We start from the raw sequence: 16,265 nt of genomic DNA, 5'->3' as shown, positions 1-16,265 counted from the left end.
TCCCCGGACCACATGGGGACCCCCTGGAACCCCCCTGGAAGACCCCTGGGGGTCCCCGCACCACTGCCCTAGGGGTCAGAGGTCAAACTTACCCAGCTCTCCTTTGCGAGTGGGCGTGGTCACGTTCCAGGCTGGAACCGGATTCACTGGTTTCAGATGAGCCAATGGGACGAGGTGTCTGGATGGTAGAGAGACACAGACACACAGTGAGAGAGAGATGGTAGAGACATAGACACACAGTGAGAGAGATGGTAGAGAGACACAGACACACAGTGAGAGAGAGATGGTAGAGAGACAGACACACAGTGAGAGAGAGAGATGGTAGAGCGACACAGACAGTGAGAGAGAGATGGTGGAGAGACACAGACACACAGTGAGAGAGAGATGGTAGAGAGACAGACACACAGTGAGAGAGAGATGGTAGAGAGACACAGACACACAGTGAGAGAGAGATAGTAGAGAGACACAGACACACAGTGAGAGAGAGATGGTAGAGAGAAACAGACACAGTGAGAGAGAGATGGTAGAGAGACACAGACACACAGTGAGAGAGAGATGGTAGAGAGACACAGACACACAGTGAGAGAGAGATGGTAGAGAGACACAGACACACAGTGAGAGAGAGATGGTAGAGAGACATAGACACACAGTGAGAGAGAGTGCTTACTTCTCTCCCAGCTCCTCTATGAAGACGGTCACAGCAGAGGTGTGAGTTCCTACTTCCTGGATGAAGGCGTTGTAGTACTTCCCTTTAGGCTCCAGACGCACCTGACACACACACACACACACACACACACACACACACACACACACACACACACACACACACACACACACACACACACACACACACACACACACACACACACACACACACACACACACACACACACACACACACACACACACACACACACACACACACACACACACACACACACACACGTTACACCAAAAGAAACAACCAGAGGAACCAGAAGTTGTCCAATCACCAATGGACCAGGAAATGTAAAATCTGAATCCCCCCCCCCCCTTTCCCCTCACTGTATACGTTTATTTTCCCTTTTTGCTTCCTTTATGATGAATTCTGTTCTGTTCTTTAACTATATTGAAGTGTCTATTTGTACGTCTCTAAATGTTTTGATGAATTGAACATGTTGTAAACAAGTGACTCGTCCACTCACAGTTAACAGTCTTTGTATTGAGTTTGTGCTTGAAATGCACTGTAATTCTGCAAACTGTTAATAGATATTTCAATCAATCAATCAATGTCAAAGGAGACATGAAGCCACAGGCTGAGCCCCCCAAATGTACACTAATCACCCCCAAATGTACACTAATCAGAGACTAATCAGTACCCCATAAGAGAAGACTTTTACGGCTTAGCAGTGATTCTCAACCCGTTTAATTTCAAGGACCCCCCAGTTTGACCTGCATTAGTCTATGCGGACCCCCATTTAATGGCATTTCTATCTCTGGGGACCCCCGATTTATATTGTAAAATCAATGTTAATTTAATAGGGTCCATTTAATCAGACCAGTGTGTGTCCAGTGGAAACCTCGTATGAATCTGATCTCAGGTCAGAATGGGTTAAAGGACCCCCAGTTTGACATGCATTAGTCAACGGACCCCCATTTAATGGCATTTCTATCTCTGGGGACCCCCGATTTATATTGGAAAATCAATGTTAATTTGATATGGTCCATTTAAAGATGTCCCGTGGACAGACGTGGTCTAATGAAGAGTTAATGTGAGTGAGTGCGTGCGGTGATTACCTGGCACTTGTCTCCCAGGAAGTACTGTCTGCCTGCAAAAACCATGTAGTCTGTCTTCTGCATCTCTGTAATGCAACACATTATATAAACATAATTAACACATTATATTAACATATATGTGTTACTGTACCCTTACTGTACTCTGTGTTAAAGCAATGTAGTAGTTTAGAAATAACCACTTCAGGTTAATTAAACACCTCAGTAATATTGTAATAGAAATAATATATAATCACTTCCCAAAATCACGATAATGTTCAGCTTCTCTGGAGAATTCACGTGGTATTTATTTATTTTTGAGCCCCTCCTATATTCAGGTTTAAAGATGGAGTGCCATATTTTTTTGTATTGTTCCAGTTATTCATGTGTCTTTGAGGTGACAGTACTTCATTAGACACCCTGGAGTCGTTTTTATGTGTCTATGAGGTGACAGTACTTCATTAGACACCCTGGAGTCTACTGTATGTGTCTATTAAGTGACAGTACTTCATTAGACACCCTGGAGTCTACTGTATGTGTCTATGAGGTGACAGTACTTCATTTGACACCCTGGAGTCTACTGTATGTGTCTATGAGGTGACAGTTCTTCATTAGACACCCTGGAGTCTACTGTATGTGTCTTTGAGGTGACAGTACTTCATTAGACACCCTGGAGTCGTTTTTATGTGAAATGGTGTATTCACTTTGTATTTATTCTTCCTGGAGGCTGAACCCTTGACAGTCAAACGGTCCAATGGAATAAACAGTAATATACACACTATCGGCCCCTCCCCTAACCCCACGTGGTATTTATTTATTTTTGAGCCCCTCCTATATTCAGGTTTAAAGATGGAGTGCCAATTTTTTTTGTATTGTTCCAGTTATTCATGTGTCTTTGAGGTGACAGTACTTCATTAGACACCCTGGAGTCTACTGTAAGTGTCTATGAGGTGACAGTACTTCATTAGACACCCTGGAGTCGTTTTTATGTGAAATGGTGTATTCACTTTGTATTTAGGTTTTCTTCCTGGAGGCTGAACCCTTGACAGTCAAACGGTCCAATGGAATAAACAGTAATATACACACTATCGGCCCCTCCCCTAACCCCTCCCCCTTTATCATACAACTACAGCTGTGGGTGTGGCTTCAGTTCAGGTGGATCACCACCCATCACCACCCACCAGGCAAACCAGGCTTACTTAATGAACTGATGGGCGTGTCCACATAAAAGCATGATTTTAACAAATACTGTACACTTTTTGGTAAAGTTCTTCCTCCTTATATTATAATAATACCTGATGATCATGTTTTAGGGTGGAAGATAATCGTGGCACTCCATCTTTAATGTTTTTAGTTCAATGTTTGTTGTAAAAACTCTATTGACAATGAAGTGAACATTTACGTCATCTTGTCCCTAAACACACAAACATTAAATGCCATTAACGATAAAGAGAATTGAATGTTTGTTTTACATCACCATTACATCACCTGATCAACATGAGTTAGACTTTGACAAATTAGCGCCCCTCGCTTCACACAGGTGTGATTTATATTAGATAGTTCCCTTTACCTTTGCGGGACTCGTGCCAAACGTCAAACTCCAGGTTTCGATAAAGTTCTCCATCCAAAGACTTCAGCACCTTATATGGAAGAGAAAGTCTAGGAGGGGGAGGGCCTTGTTCACCCAGGGGCTGGAGAGAGAGAGAGAGAGAGAGAGAGAGAGAGAGAGAGAGACTGTTGACCTTTGGAACTTACTCGTAAGAATCTCAAGAAACCATATGGTGAAAAACAGATGTATAAGACCACCGTATCATGTGTGTGTGTGTGTGTGTGTGTGTGTGTGTGTGTGTGTGGGGGGGGGGGGGGATCAGAGATAAAAACAGATCTATAAGACCACCTTATCGTGTGGGGGGGATCGGGCCTTGTCGTCAGCACTTCCTGTTGGCCCCCCCGAGTCCCACTCCTCCCTGGAAGAGAAAAAAACACGTTAATTATTTCTGTGCTATCTACGATTATAATCGTACCACCTATAGGGTACTAAAGGTGCTACAGTGATGTAAATAGGTTTTCAATCTAATGAGTCCCGGGATGCAGGGATGCTCTTTTAGAAATGAGTCCCAGGGACATTTTATGAGTCCCACTTCAGCGATGTATAGGAGTCATATTTTGCCATTTTTACAAATGTAACTCCCATTTCATTGTATATGGTTATAGTCTGGTTATATTCATGTAGTAAAACAGAAGAAGAAATGATTATTATAACTAAAGCCAAGAAAAATAAACTAGAATAAAAAACAGTACAGTAGTAGTACAGTAGTGCATCCCGTGGATGCAGAGGTCGTTGTTTGATTGCGTCCCTTAACTATAAACTGCGTTTTGGGATGCAAAATGCACCCTATTTTAATCTCTGGTGCTATCTACGATTATAATCGTGCCAACCATGAGGCACGGGGCATTAGTGGTAATAAAACCTCAACCATGAGGCACGGGGCATTAGTGGTAATAAAACCTCAACCATGAGGCACGGGGCATTAGTGGTAATAAAACCTCAACCATGAAGCACGGGGCATTAGTGGTAATAAAACCTCAACCATGAGGCACGGGGCATTAGTGGTAATAAAACCTCAACCATGAAGCACGGGGCATTAGTGGTAATAAAACCTCAACCATGAGGCACGGGGCATTAGTGGTAATAAAGCCTCAACCATGAGGCATTACTGGTAATAAAATCTCAACCATGAGGCATTAGTGGTAATAAAATATCAACCATGAGGCATTACTGGTAATAAAACCTCAACCATGAGGCACAGGGCATTAGTGGTAATAAAACCTCAACCATGAGGCATTAGTGGTAATAAAACCTCAACCATGAGGCATTAGTGGTAATAAAGCCTCAACCATGAGGCATTAGTGGTAATAAAACCTCAACCATGAGGCATTAGTGGTAATAAAGCCTCAACCATGAGGCATTAGTGGTAATAAAGCCTCAACCATGAGGCATTAGTGGTAATAAAGCCTCAACCATGAGGCATTAGTGGTAATAAAACCTCAACCATGAGGCATTAGTGGTAATAAAACCTCAACCATGAGGCACGGGGCATTAGTGGTAATAAAGCCTCAACCATGAGGCATTAGTGGTAATAAAACCTCAACCATGAGGCATTAGTGGTAATAAAACCTCAACCATGAGGAATTTAGAAGATATTTGTAGAATTGTGTGCATGTGTGTGTGTGTGTGTGTGCGTTACCCTGCGTCTCCATCGCTGCACGCAGAAGGACTGTTTCTATAGCGACGACCTCCGACCCGGAAGGACTCCAGGGCCTGCTGAAGCTCCGCCCCCTCCACGCCCAGAACCCGAGTGTACAGGAGGTCATAGAGGAGAGCTGTGCACACACACACACACACACACACACACACACACACACACACACACACACACACACACACACACACACACACACACACACACACACACACACACACACACACACACACACACACACACACACACACACACACACACACACAAGCCCGTGGCAGGTTAAAACTAACCTGTGGCAGGTTAAACAGACAGACAGACAGGGTGTAGTTCATACTCACACTGACAGAGGGCAGCGGTGGTCGGGTAGGATCGAGGATAGACGATGTCATAGTGACCGTTGTTGGAGCAGCACAGCATCAACTACAACACAGTAACCATTAAACTACAACACAGTAACCATAGCAACCATTAAACTACAACACAGTAACCATAGCAACCATTAAACTACAACACAGTAACCTTAGCAACCATTAAACTACAACACAGTAACCATAGCAACCATTAAACTACAACACAGTGACCTCAGCAACCATTAAACTACAACACAGTAACCATTAAACTACAACACAGCAACCATTAAACTACAACACAGAAACCATTAAACTACAGCACAGTAACCATAGCAACCATTAAACTACAACACAGTAACCATTAAACTACAACACAGCAACCATTAAACTACAACACAGTAACCATAGCAACCATTAAACTACAACACAGCAACCATTAAACTACAACACAGTAACCATAGCAACCATTAAACTACAACACAGAAACCATTAAACTACAACACAGTAACCATTAAACCACAACACAATAACCATAGCAACCATTGTTAAGCTTGTAGATCAGTTTTATTTTAGGTGAATGTGGAGAAAACTCACTTTGTCTTCATAGTCGTCCTCGTTGATGACGGTAGGATGTTTCCCCGGGTAACGGTAGATATGGAAACACCGACTGTACACACACACACACACACACACACACACACACACACACACACACACACAGGTGTGATTTTTATTTAATCAGACCAGTGTGTGTCCAGTGGAAACCTCGTATGAATCTGATCTCAGGTCAGAATGGGTTAATAAAGGCCTATTCATTGGCAACTCTAATCTTTGCGTGTGGTTTCCTGGAACTAAATATGTTGAGATGGAGCACGTGCAAAGGACTGTCTAAAGAGGACGAGACGCGAAGACGCCATGTTGCTCCATGGATGCATGCTCCTGTGCGATGCAGGATTGATTTCAAAGTTTTGCTTTTTGTTTTCAATTGTTTAAATGGTTTGGCACCCATTTATCTCTCTGAACTGCTCAAACCTGATGTTCCCACAAGGACCCTCAGGTCCTCTGACCAGCTTCTCCTGGTGGTGCCTAAATCAAGGCTGAAGCTCAGAGGGAACCGAGCTGGAATGAGCTGCCTCTGCACATAAGACAAGCCCCCACTCTTCAGGTGTTTAAATCACGCCTCAAGACGTATTTTTATTCTTTGGCTTTTCCAAGCATAGTATGAGCTTTTTGATGTTGAAAGTGACACTGTGTACTGTATGTTGTTTGTTTTTTAAATGAAGTTGTGATTTTTATTATTCTATTGTAAAGCACTTTGGTACAACTTGTTGTTATTTAAATGTGCTATATAAATAAAGATGGTATGGTATGGTATGGAAGGAAAGAAACATGCCCCGTTGAGACCAGGGACAAATAAAGAGGATAGATCACAGAGGTGCGGCCCGGTCTCCTGCGGGAGGTTTGCACATGTTCAGTGTAAACAGGAACTGTGATGATGGAGTGTTCCAGCAGAGGTGCTATAGATAGAAACCTCATAAAATAATGAGATCCAGATCAGTTGAGAATTAAACAGCAGTCACCCTTCCCATTTCAAATTTCAAGTTTTATATCATCCACAGCACTTCAATGAACAGTATCCATGTTCCTTTGTCATTTCACAAAAATAAAAGAACGTGGAAAGGAAAATATACAAAAACATTAACATTGAGTGAATGTACTTGTCCTTTATCTTTCAGTCTGTTATACACAACATCTTTTCCACAGTTATGAAATTGATATACTTTTTAAAATAAAAACAAAATCAACTTTGTACTATTCTCTTTTTTTTATATCCTTTTGATTATTTCAGTTCAGGGTCAGCAACTCTTTTTATTATTATTTTTTTATTATTATTATTATTATTATATTATTATTATTATTATCCTCCTTAATGTTTCTAGCCTGGAAATAAATATGTTGAGATGGAGTACGGGCTCAAATATGTCACGTGACTGTGGTCATGTGACTGCGGTCATGTGATCATGTGACTGATCATGTGGCTGCGGTCATGTGACTGCGGTCATGTGATCATGTGACAGATCATGTGACTGAGATCATGTGACTGCGGTCATGAGACTGCGGTCATGTGACTGAGGACATGTGACTGCGGTCATGTGATCATGTGACTGCGGTCATGTGATCATGTGACTGAGATCATGTGACTGCGGTCATGTGATCATGTGACTCACCTGTACAGCTGAGACAAGGCTTTGATCTCCACCTGGCCTGCCGTCTCCTGATTGGACGAAAAATAAATAAAAATAAATTTAATCACCTGCCTCCCGATTGGACGAAACAAAGAACATGAAATTGAATCAGCTGTCTCCCGATTGGACGAAACAAAAAACATTACATCTAATCAGCTGCCTCCCGATTGGACGAAACAAAAAACATTACATTTAATCTGATTAAATGTAATGTTTTTTGTTTCGTCCAATCAGGTGGCAGGTGATTAAATCACCTGCCACCCGATTGGACGAAACAAAACACATTAAACGTAATCATCTGCCTCCTGAACATCAACACTGTAAGGTTGAGGTTATAATAAACTTTAAACTATAAAGGACTTTATGAGGTTATACTGAACTAGAACATCATGATGTTATACTGAACTAGAACACCATGAGGTTATACTGAACTAGAACACCATGAGGTTATACTGAACTAGAACACCATGAGGTTATACTGAACTAGAACATCATGAGGTTATACTGAACTAGAACATCATGATGTTATACTGAATTAGAACACCATGAGGTTATACTGAACTAGAACATCATGATGTTATACTGAACTAGAACACCATGAGGTTATACTGAACTAGAACATCATGAGGTTATACTGAACTAGAACACCATGAGGTTATACTGAACTAGAACACCATGAGGTTATACTGAACTAGAACATCATGAGGTTATACTGAACTAGAACACCATGAGGTTATACTGAACTAGAACATCATGATGTTATACTGAACTAGAACACCATGAGGTTATACTGAACTAGAACACCATGAGGTTATACTGAACTAGAACATCATGAGGTTATACTGAACTAGAACACCATGAGGTTATACTGAACTAGAACATCATGAGGTTATACTGAACTAGAACACCATGAGGTTATACTGAACTAGAACATCATGAGGTTATACTGAACTAGAACTTAAAACTAAGGGCCGATTCATACATAGAGCCGAATAAAAGTCGGTTCGGCTCTGTAGAGCCTACAATGTGTTGTCATTTGAGGTTCGGGGGGGGGCGGGTATACCGTCCTAAAGTCGGCTCTTCGGTGCTACTGAAAATTTCTGACGAGCCGAAACCATTTCGGCACGACAGCGCCGAAACAGCGGTAAAATATGAGTATGAATCGGCCCTAACACAGATAAATAAAATAAATTACCTTCGGGTCAATCAGCCGTTCCAGATACTTCTCAAATGAACCTTCAACAAACTGAAAGACACACACACACACATACACACACACACAAGGATTAAAAACCGTTTTAAAATATGCAAGTGATCTGCATTTGAGGGAGGGGGTTGGGGCATTCTGGGGCCTGGGTGGCCGTGCTGCAGAAGGAGAATTTACCCACATCCTTGTTCTGGGGAGGGCAGTGTTGTTTTTGGAAGCAGTTTTAGTTGTAGTATTTTCAATAGTTTTAGTCACATTTTAGTCACCTGGAATGTTTTAGTGTTAGTCTAGTTTTAGTCGACTAAATATCATAAGATTTTAGACGACTAAATCTACAGTTGATTTAGTCGACTAAAATGTATTTTGGTGGGCGTTGATGCTGTCGTAATGACAGCATCAACGCCTATTTTCAGCATACACTTGCTGAAAATAGCCGATCTACAAGCTCACAATGCGTCATGCTGTAAAATGACTTATACTGGATATCTTACTTCCTTATCCCCAGAGGACTCCTCAGTCCTGCAGCCCCACAATGCCATATGCCAGTTTAGCCTTAACATCTACATGTAATTCAATATATTACTTTAGCACAAAATAATCTTTTCTAAACCAAGCCCTCATTCAAAAGTTATGTAAGTAAGTAAAATTAAATGTTATTTATAAAGCACCTTTCGAAACAAAGTTAGAAGGTGCTGAACAATTTGCACAGTATAAACAATAGAAGAAAATTAAAAACAAGGAACATATCACACAGTTGTGACAATATATCAGAACAAAAACAAACAAGGCAGAACAGAAACATAGGGATATACAAATGAATGTAGGCTGTCTGTCATTGTATTTTCTGTGAATTAACTCAGTTTAATCCAGTGATCCTCAGCCATTTTAATTTCAAGGACCCCCAAATTAAATGTATATGAATTAGCCTAGGGTGACAGGGTCCTATAGGCCATTTCATTATGATTTTATCTCTGCACTGGGACCCCATGTTACACACAACAGTAGCTACTTATATTTAAAGCTGTGATTATTTATTTAAGAAGCACTGTTCTGAACCAATGTTCGCATATAAATTTAAAAAAATGTAATCATCCTTAACCTTTTAAGCTAAAATAATGATGGGGGGGACTTAAAATCATTGTTTTAATTGATGGCCTTCATGCCCTAGCACTTGGCCTTGTGCCCTCAAAAGGTTGACCACACTAAAGGCCAAGTGCCCTGCCCCCCCCCCCCCCCCCCCCGCCACGTGAACCCCCACACGGAGTTGCGCCACTCACTTCACACAGGTATGATCTATTTTTGGGACTCATAACAATTTTTGGGGACTCATTTGAATGACCACCTGTGCATCCCGGGACCCATTACATTGAAAACCCGTTTACATCACTGATGCAGCGTCACACGTAGAAGATTTAGCCATTTTTGAATTTGAACATATGGGATTTCCACCCGACAGAGACGATAAGCAGAGCTTGCGGATCTGCTATTTCTGTTGCTTTGGTGTGATGCTATAGTATGGTAGACCAGGTAGAGCATACATTTGCAAGACATAAAATATAAAAAAATGACGACAAGAGGTTTCTGCTGACAGCTACATTATAATAGTTGGTGTGTGTGTGTGTGTGTGTGTGTGTGTGTGTGTGTGTGTGTGTGTGTGTGTGTGTGTGTGTGTGTGTGTGTGCTCCGATGAGGATTTAGACATTTAAATGTCTAAATACAGTCTAAATGGTATTTCTTAAATTTTTGTTACCTTGTACTGTTAAGTAACTTGAAAAATAACCATAAAAAAATGTGCGCGAAAAGAGTGATAATATCGTGTATCGTGATAAGCTTGAAAAAATATTGTGATAAAACTTTTGTCCATATTGCCCACCCCTACCTTGAGCAACTGAAACCCCAACTGCTCCAGTGGAGCTGCTTAGTGGCCAACAGTATCAGACTGTGGTTGTACCGGTCAGTACAACAGTGTCAGACTGTGGTTGTACCGGTCAGTACAACAGTATCAGACTGTGGTTGTACCGGTCAGTACAACAGTATCAGACTGTGGTTGTACCGGTCAGTACAACAGTATCAGACTGTGGTTATACCGGTCAGTACAACAGTGTCAGACTGTGGTTGTACCGGTCAGTACAACAGTATCAGACTGTGGTTGTACTGGTCAGTACAACAGTATCAGACTGTGGTTGTACCGGTCAGTACAACAGTATCAGACTGAGGTTGTACCGGTCGGTACAACACTGTGGTTGTAGCGGTCAGTACAACAGTATCAGACTGTGGTTGTAGCGGTCAGTACAACAGTGTCAGACTGTGGTTGTACCGGTCAGTACAACAGTGTCAGACTGTGGTTGTACTGGTCAGTACAACAGTATCAGACTGTGGTTGTACTGGTCAGTACAACAGTATCAGACTGTGGTTGTACTGGTCAGTACAACGGTATCAGACTGTGGTTGTACCGGTCAGTACAACAGTATCAGACTGTGGTTGTACCGGTCAGTACAACAGTATCAGACTGTGGTTGTACTGGTCAGTACAACAGTATCAGACTGTGGTTGTCTGGTCAGTACAACAGTATCAGACTGTGGTTGTACCGGTCAGTACAACAGTATCAGACTGTGGTTGTACCGGTCAGTACAACAGTATCAGACTGTGGTTGTACTGGTCAGTGAGGGCCCCAGGATGGTACGAGGGCCCCAGGATAGTACGAGGGCCCCAGGATAGTATGAGGGCCCCAGGATGGTATGAGGTGGGTTAGGGGCACCAGGTTGGTATGAAGTGGGTTAGGGGCACCAGGTTGGTATGAGGGCCCCAGGATGATATGAGGGCACCAGGTTGGTATGAGGGCCCCAGGATGGTATGAGGGCCCCAGGATGGTATGAGGTGGGTTAGGGGCACCAGGTTGGTATGAGGTGGGTTAGGGGCACCAGGTTGGTATGAGGGCCCCAGGATGGTATGAGGGCCCCAGGATGGTATGAGGGCACCAGGTTGGTATGAGGGCCCCAGGATGGTATGAGGGCACCAGGTTGGTATGAGGGCCCCAGGATGGTATGAGTGCCCCAGGATAGTACGAGGGCCCCAGGCCGAGAAGTAGTGGAATGAGTTTGTTTTGGGAGGGAGGTCCGAGACGAGTTATGTTGTGGAGACTCACCGGTTCGAAGTTGGCACGGTTGGCGCTCATGAAGTTGGCACAGGCTCGACGGATCTTCAGGTGGTAGCTCTGAGAGAAGTACAACTGGGAAACACACAAAGTACACACAGTACACTGAGAGAAGTACAATTGGAAAAAAACACACAAAGTATACAGTACACTGAGAGTAGTACAACTGGAAAACACTAGGGATGCACCGAAAATTCGGCCACCGAAAATATTCGGCCGAAAATGGCTAAAAATGTATTTTCGGCCTATTCGGTTTCGGCTCAAATAAACCGAAAAATATCACCGAATAGTAGTAGTGGTCCTAAAGTGGTGAATCGAACTAAACTGCGGGAAAAACAAAGATGTACAAGCCCAACGCGCTGTGCATTGCGACGGGTAGATAGCTTGTAGATCTGCTACTTTCAGCGCAGGAAGGGCGCATGCTTATGACGCTCCTTAACTATGCATTAGCTCAGCAGCCAGCAGTCACAACGAGCTGACGAGCAGCAGTCACGGAATGCTTCAATCCACAGGCAGATCCGACACAACTTTATTGCATACATCTGTGCTTTAATCCACGCTTCCATAGCCTTTTAAATCTTATTTCCCATCCACGGGCACAAGCAGTGATATCAGCAGCTCTTCCAGTTCCACCCGATCTGTGGACGGGTGGTGTTCTGTTGACGAGGAAAGCTATAGCTAGCATGGGAGCTAACGTTAGTTTTAACACTATGTACTTTCCATCCGTTCCCCAACCCCATCACACTCGCTGCTGCATTTACATGGCCAGACACAAAGACGAATGGGAATATCATTTGGAGCTTTAACAATGAATGATACTGTATCGTTGCGTCTGCCTGTGTTTAATGCTCAGCTGGGTTTCACTGTCCACAGCACGCAGACCTGTCAAAACGATGCACTTCCCAAAACTCAGAGACATGCCACCACCTATAAATTTAAACCCACCTCTGGAATATTGCTATCTCATTCCACTTTAATTTATTTTATTCCATAGTCTTAGTTTTTCTCTAATAAAGTTGTTTTTATTTGTTTTCTCATGTTCTCCTTGAAAAGTGTCTAAGTACTCAGAGAAGCTTTATATAAATAATATTATCACTATTATTATTACTACTTGTTTTATTGCCTATGCTTATGTAGAAAAAAAAGCTCACTGCTCAGGTCAAATAGGCCTATTGATATGTGATTAATTGAGATTAATTAATCACAAAGCCTCCAATTAATTAGATGTTTTTTAATGGACCCATAAGTGTTTATTATTTAAGTTAGGTTTTGCCATAATCATGTCTTTTGCCATAATCAGGTAGCTTTACAACAAATATGTATTCGGCTATTCGGTATTCGGTTTTCGGCCAACTGTTTCCTATATTCAGTATTCGGTTTCGGCCAAGAATTTCCCTTTCGGTGCATCCCTAGAAAACACACTAAGTATACAGTACTCTAAAGGCCAATTCATAGTCTGGATATTCGGTGGTGAGGTGACCACCGCTCCGGTGTTGAGCTGACCACCGGAGCTGAAATAACATTGAGCGGTAGTGAGTAAAAACAGAGAGAAGGGCTGGAGCGGTGGTCACCTCACCAGCACTCCGGTGGTGAGCTGACCACCGCTCCGGTGGTGAGCTGACCACCAGAGCTGAAATAACGTTGAGCGGTGGTGAGTAAAAACAGAGAGAAGGGCTGGAGCGGTGGCAGTGACGTGATGTTGTAGTTCGGTGGTCACCTAACCACCGAAAATCCAGACTATGTATGAGCCTTGAGTGTAGTACAACTGGGAAACACACAGTACTCTGAGCAGAGTGTCAGACAGGCAAGGGCTGAAATCCCGTACGAGCCCTTCTGGACAAAAATAGCAAAAATAGCTGATCTACAAGCTCACAACGCTTGTAGATCGGCACTTTCTGGGCACAACCCAGCAATTATTCTACATTCTAGCTACATTTATATCAAACTGTGTCGACTTCTCGTAAATTAAGTAATGCAGATGTTTGACAATAATGTACCTCTAGAGAGCATAAAATGGTTACATTTTACACTCAATATTTCAGAAAATATCCGAGCTACAAGTTCAGGTCACATCGTGACACGCTATGAGCTTGTAGATATGCACTTTTATTTATTTTTTTAATCTGGGTATGTAGCGCAAATCTTTCAGATGGGGGTCCGTAGCCAAATACAGATAATTCTGGGGGTCTGCGACATGAAATAGTTTGAGAACCACTGATATACCAATATAGGTTTTTCAAAAAATTGTCAGGATTTAGAAGACATTTGTAGATCCACCATACCCATTTTGACCTGAGATCAGATTCTAAAAATGTTTTCTACATCCTGACAGTTTTCTATGTCAGTCGTTCTTCGATAGCAGACCTACAAGCTTGCGCGCTATGAGCTTGTAGATCTGCTATTTTTCAATATCTAAAGCATAACATAATGCTAACACCAAAAGGGGTTGCCGCCCAAAATGGGTTAACCACTCAATCCATGTATATGCTGGCTGTTCAAAAACAGCTGATCTACAAGCTCTTTCTACAGCATGTCACTTCTGAAAAAGAATCTGTTCAGATGGGGGTCCCTGACACAAAATATGTTCAGATGGGGGTCCCCAACACAAATGGTATAATAATTAATAATAATAATATTTACCTGTTCAGAAACAGCTCTAAACAGACTAATAATTAATATTAATAATAATATTTACCTGTTCAGAAACAGCTCTAAACCTCGCTACAGCCCCAGTTAATAATAATAATAATAATAATATTTACCTGTTCAGAAACATCTCTAAACAGACTAATAATTAATATTAATAATAATAATAATATTTACCTGTTCAGCCTCGCTACAGCCCCAGTTATTAATAATAATAATAGTATTTACCTGTTCAGAAACAGCTCTAAACAGACACGAGGCGTCCCTCGCTACAGCCCCAGTTATTAATAATAATAATAATAATAATAATAATAATAATAATAATAATAATAATATTTACCTGTTCAGAAACGGCTCTAAACAGACACGAGGCGTCCCTCGCCATCATCTTCCTGTACAGCCCCAGGCTGGACAGAAACTCGTCCATGTTGACGAAATACTTCTTCAGTCCTTTATTGTGCAGCATTCCTGCTCCGTGGTGGTCCGCGTGGGGTCCGAACATCACTGGAACACACCCTGACTAACTATTTAAACTGTTAAACCGAACTGTAATAACAATAAACAACGGTAAATAACGAAGAATGTTGAAGCTGCTAAACTTCTGTTTCTGTTTCTCTTTCTCTCTCTCCGTTTGTTGGGGCAGAAAGAGACGCGGCTGCTGCTCATCAGCACTAATTAACTCTGTGTCCTTCCTGATGTCCTGTCCTGTGTCCTGACGGGGCTTCACCCTGTGGGACCAAACCGAACACTTCCACAGCCCTCACGTCTATATTAAAGTTCACGTTTCACATATAAAGATGTTTCCTCAGAGGCCACGGATGTTAGGGTCCTCCTCGTATCGGTGGAAGTAACGTTGTCTTTATTGTTAGTACGTTAAAATACCTTTTAATCACATCCGTGGCCATTTTCTCCCCGTTCGTTCAGCGACAGCCAGGCGCCCCTGTCGGTAGGCCGGTGTATTGCTCCCTCTGATTACATTATAACTCTATGAGTGGAAAATGTCTACGGATGTGATTAAAATGTGTTTTTATAGAATAATAATGAAGATTCGGTACTTTTACCGACCCGAAGAGGATCGTACCGTCCCTGGCTCTGAGGAGAGACCTCTATCTGTGAACCAGGACCGTGTGTGTAGACGTGAGGCTGAGAATAGAAGAGGCGCACAACACCAGACAGGTTGAAGCTCCTTCTACTTTTAAGACTTCACAGAACTTCATTTGTGTTTCGACTCTAAAGTGTCTGGAGAGTATTAACAACAACCTGAGTACATTTATACTGTACAATTATTATTAGTATTATTATTATCAATAATAATACTGTCTGTCTGGGCTAGAGTACAAATATTATTATTATTATTATTATTATTATTATTATTATTATTATTAATTAATTATTATATTATTATTATATCCTTTATTATATATAAATATACCGTGTGTGTGTGTATATATATATATATATATATATATATATATATATGTGTGTGTGTGTGTGTGTGTAAATGGTAAATGGTGCATTTATATAGTGCCTTCATCCAAGGCGCTTTACATAGGTTGTGCATTACATTCACCCATTCACACACACATTCATACACCTTTACATAGATTGTGCATTACATTCACCCATTCACACACACATTCACACACC

At 41.9% G+C, this 16,265-nt stretch overlaps 1 protein-coding gene across 1 annotated transcript in view; it reads right to left on the bottom strand.

The window, feature by feature from the left end:
• Positions 1–15,120, bottom strand: part of alg13 (ALG13 UDP-N-acetylglucosaminyltransferase subunit) — a gene marked incomplete at both ends in the record, with an annotated part of 28,590 nt that extends 13,470 nt beyond the window's left edge. The window contains 12 exons of the mRNA XM_083764330.1: positions 93–178; positions 668–768; positions 1,777–1,841; positions 3,323–3,443; positions 3,650–3,719; positions 5,001–5,136; positions 5,354–5,435; positions 5,960–6,032; positions 7,594–7,640; positions 8,807–8,857; positions 11,964–12,047; positions 14,959–15,120. Of these exons, the coding sequence (XP_083620456.1) occupies positions 93–178; positions 668–768; positions 1,777–1,841; positions 3,323–3,443; positions 3,650–3,719; positions 5,001–5,136; positions 5,354–5,435; positions 5,960–6,032; positions 7,594–7,640; positions 8,807–8,857; positions 11,964–12,047; positions 14,959–15,120 (1,078 nt within the window). The remainder of the gene's footprint in view (positions 1–92; positions 179–667; positions 769–1,776; positions 1,842–3,322; positions 3,444–3,649; positions 3,720–5,000; positions 5,137–5,353; positions 5,436–5,959; positions 6,033–7,593; positions 7,641–8,806; positions 8,858–11,963; positions 12,048–14,958) is intronic.
• Between the last annotated feature and the right edge of the window lie 1,145 nt (positions 15,121–16,265).

This window comes from Protomyctophum parallelum, assembly GCF_964188405.1.
Source record: "Protomyctophum parallelum genome assembly, chromosome: 5".
NCBI lineage: Eukaryota > Metazoa > Chordata > Actinopteri > Myctophiformes > Myctophidae > Protomyctophum > Protomyctophum parallelum.
The sequence above is the reverse complement of the archived record's forward strand: the minus strand, read 5'-3'. Positions and strand labels throughout refer to the sequence as shown.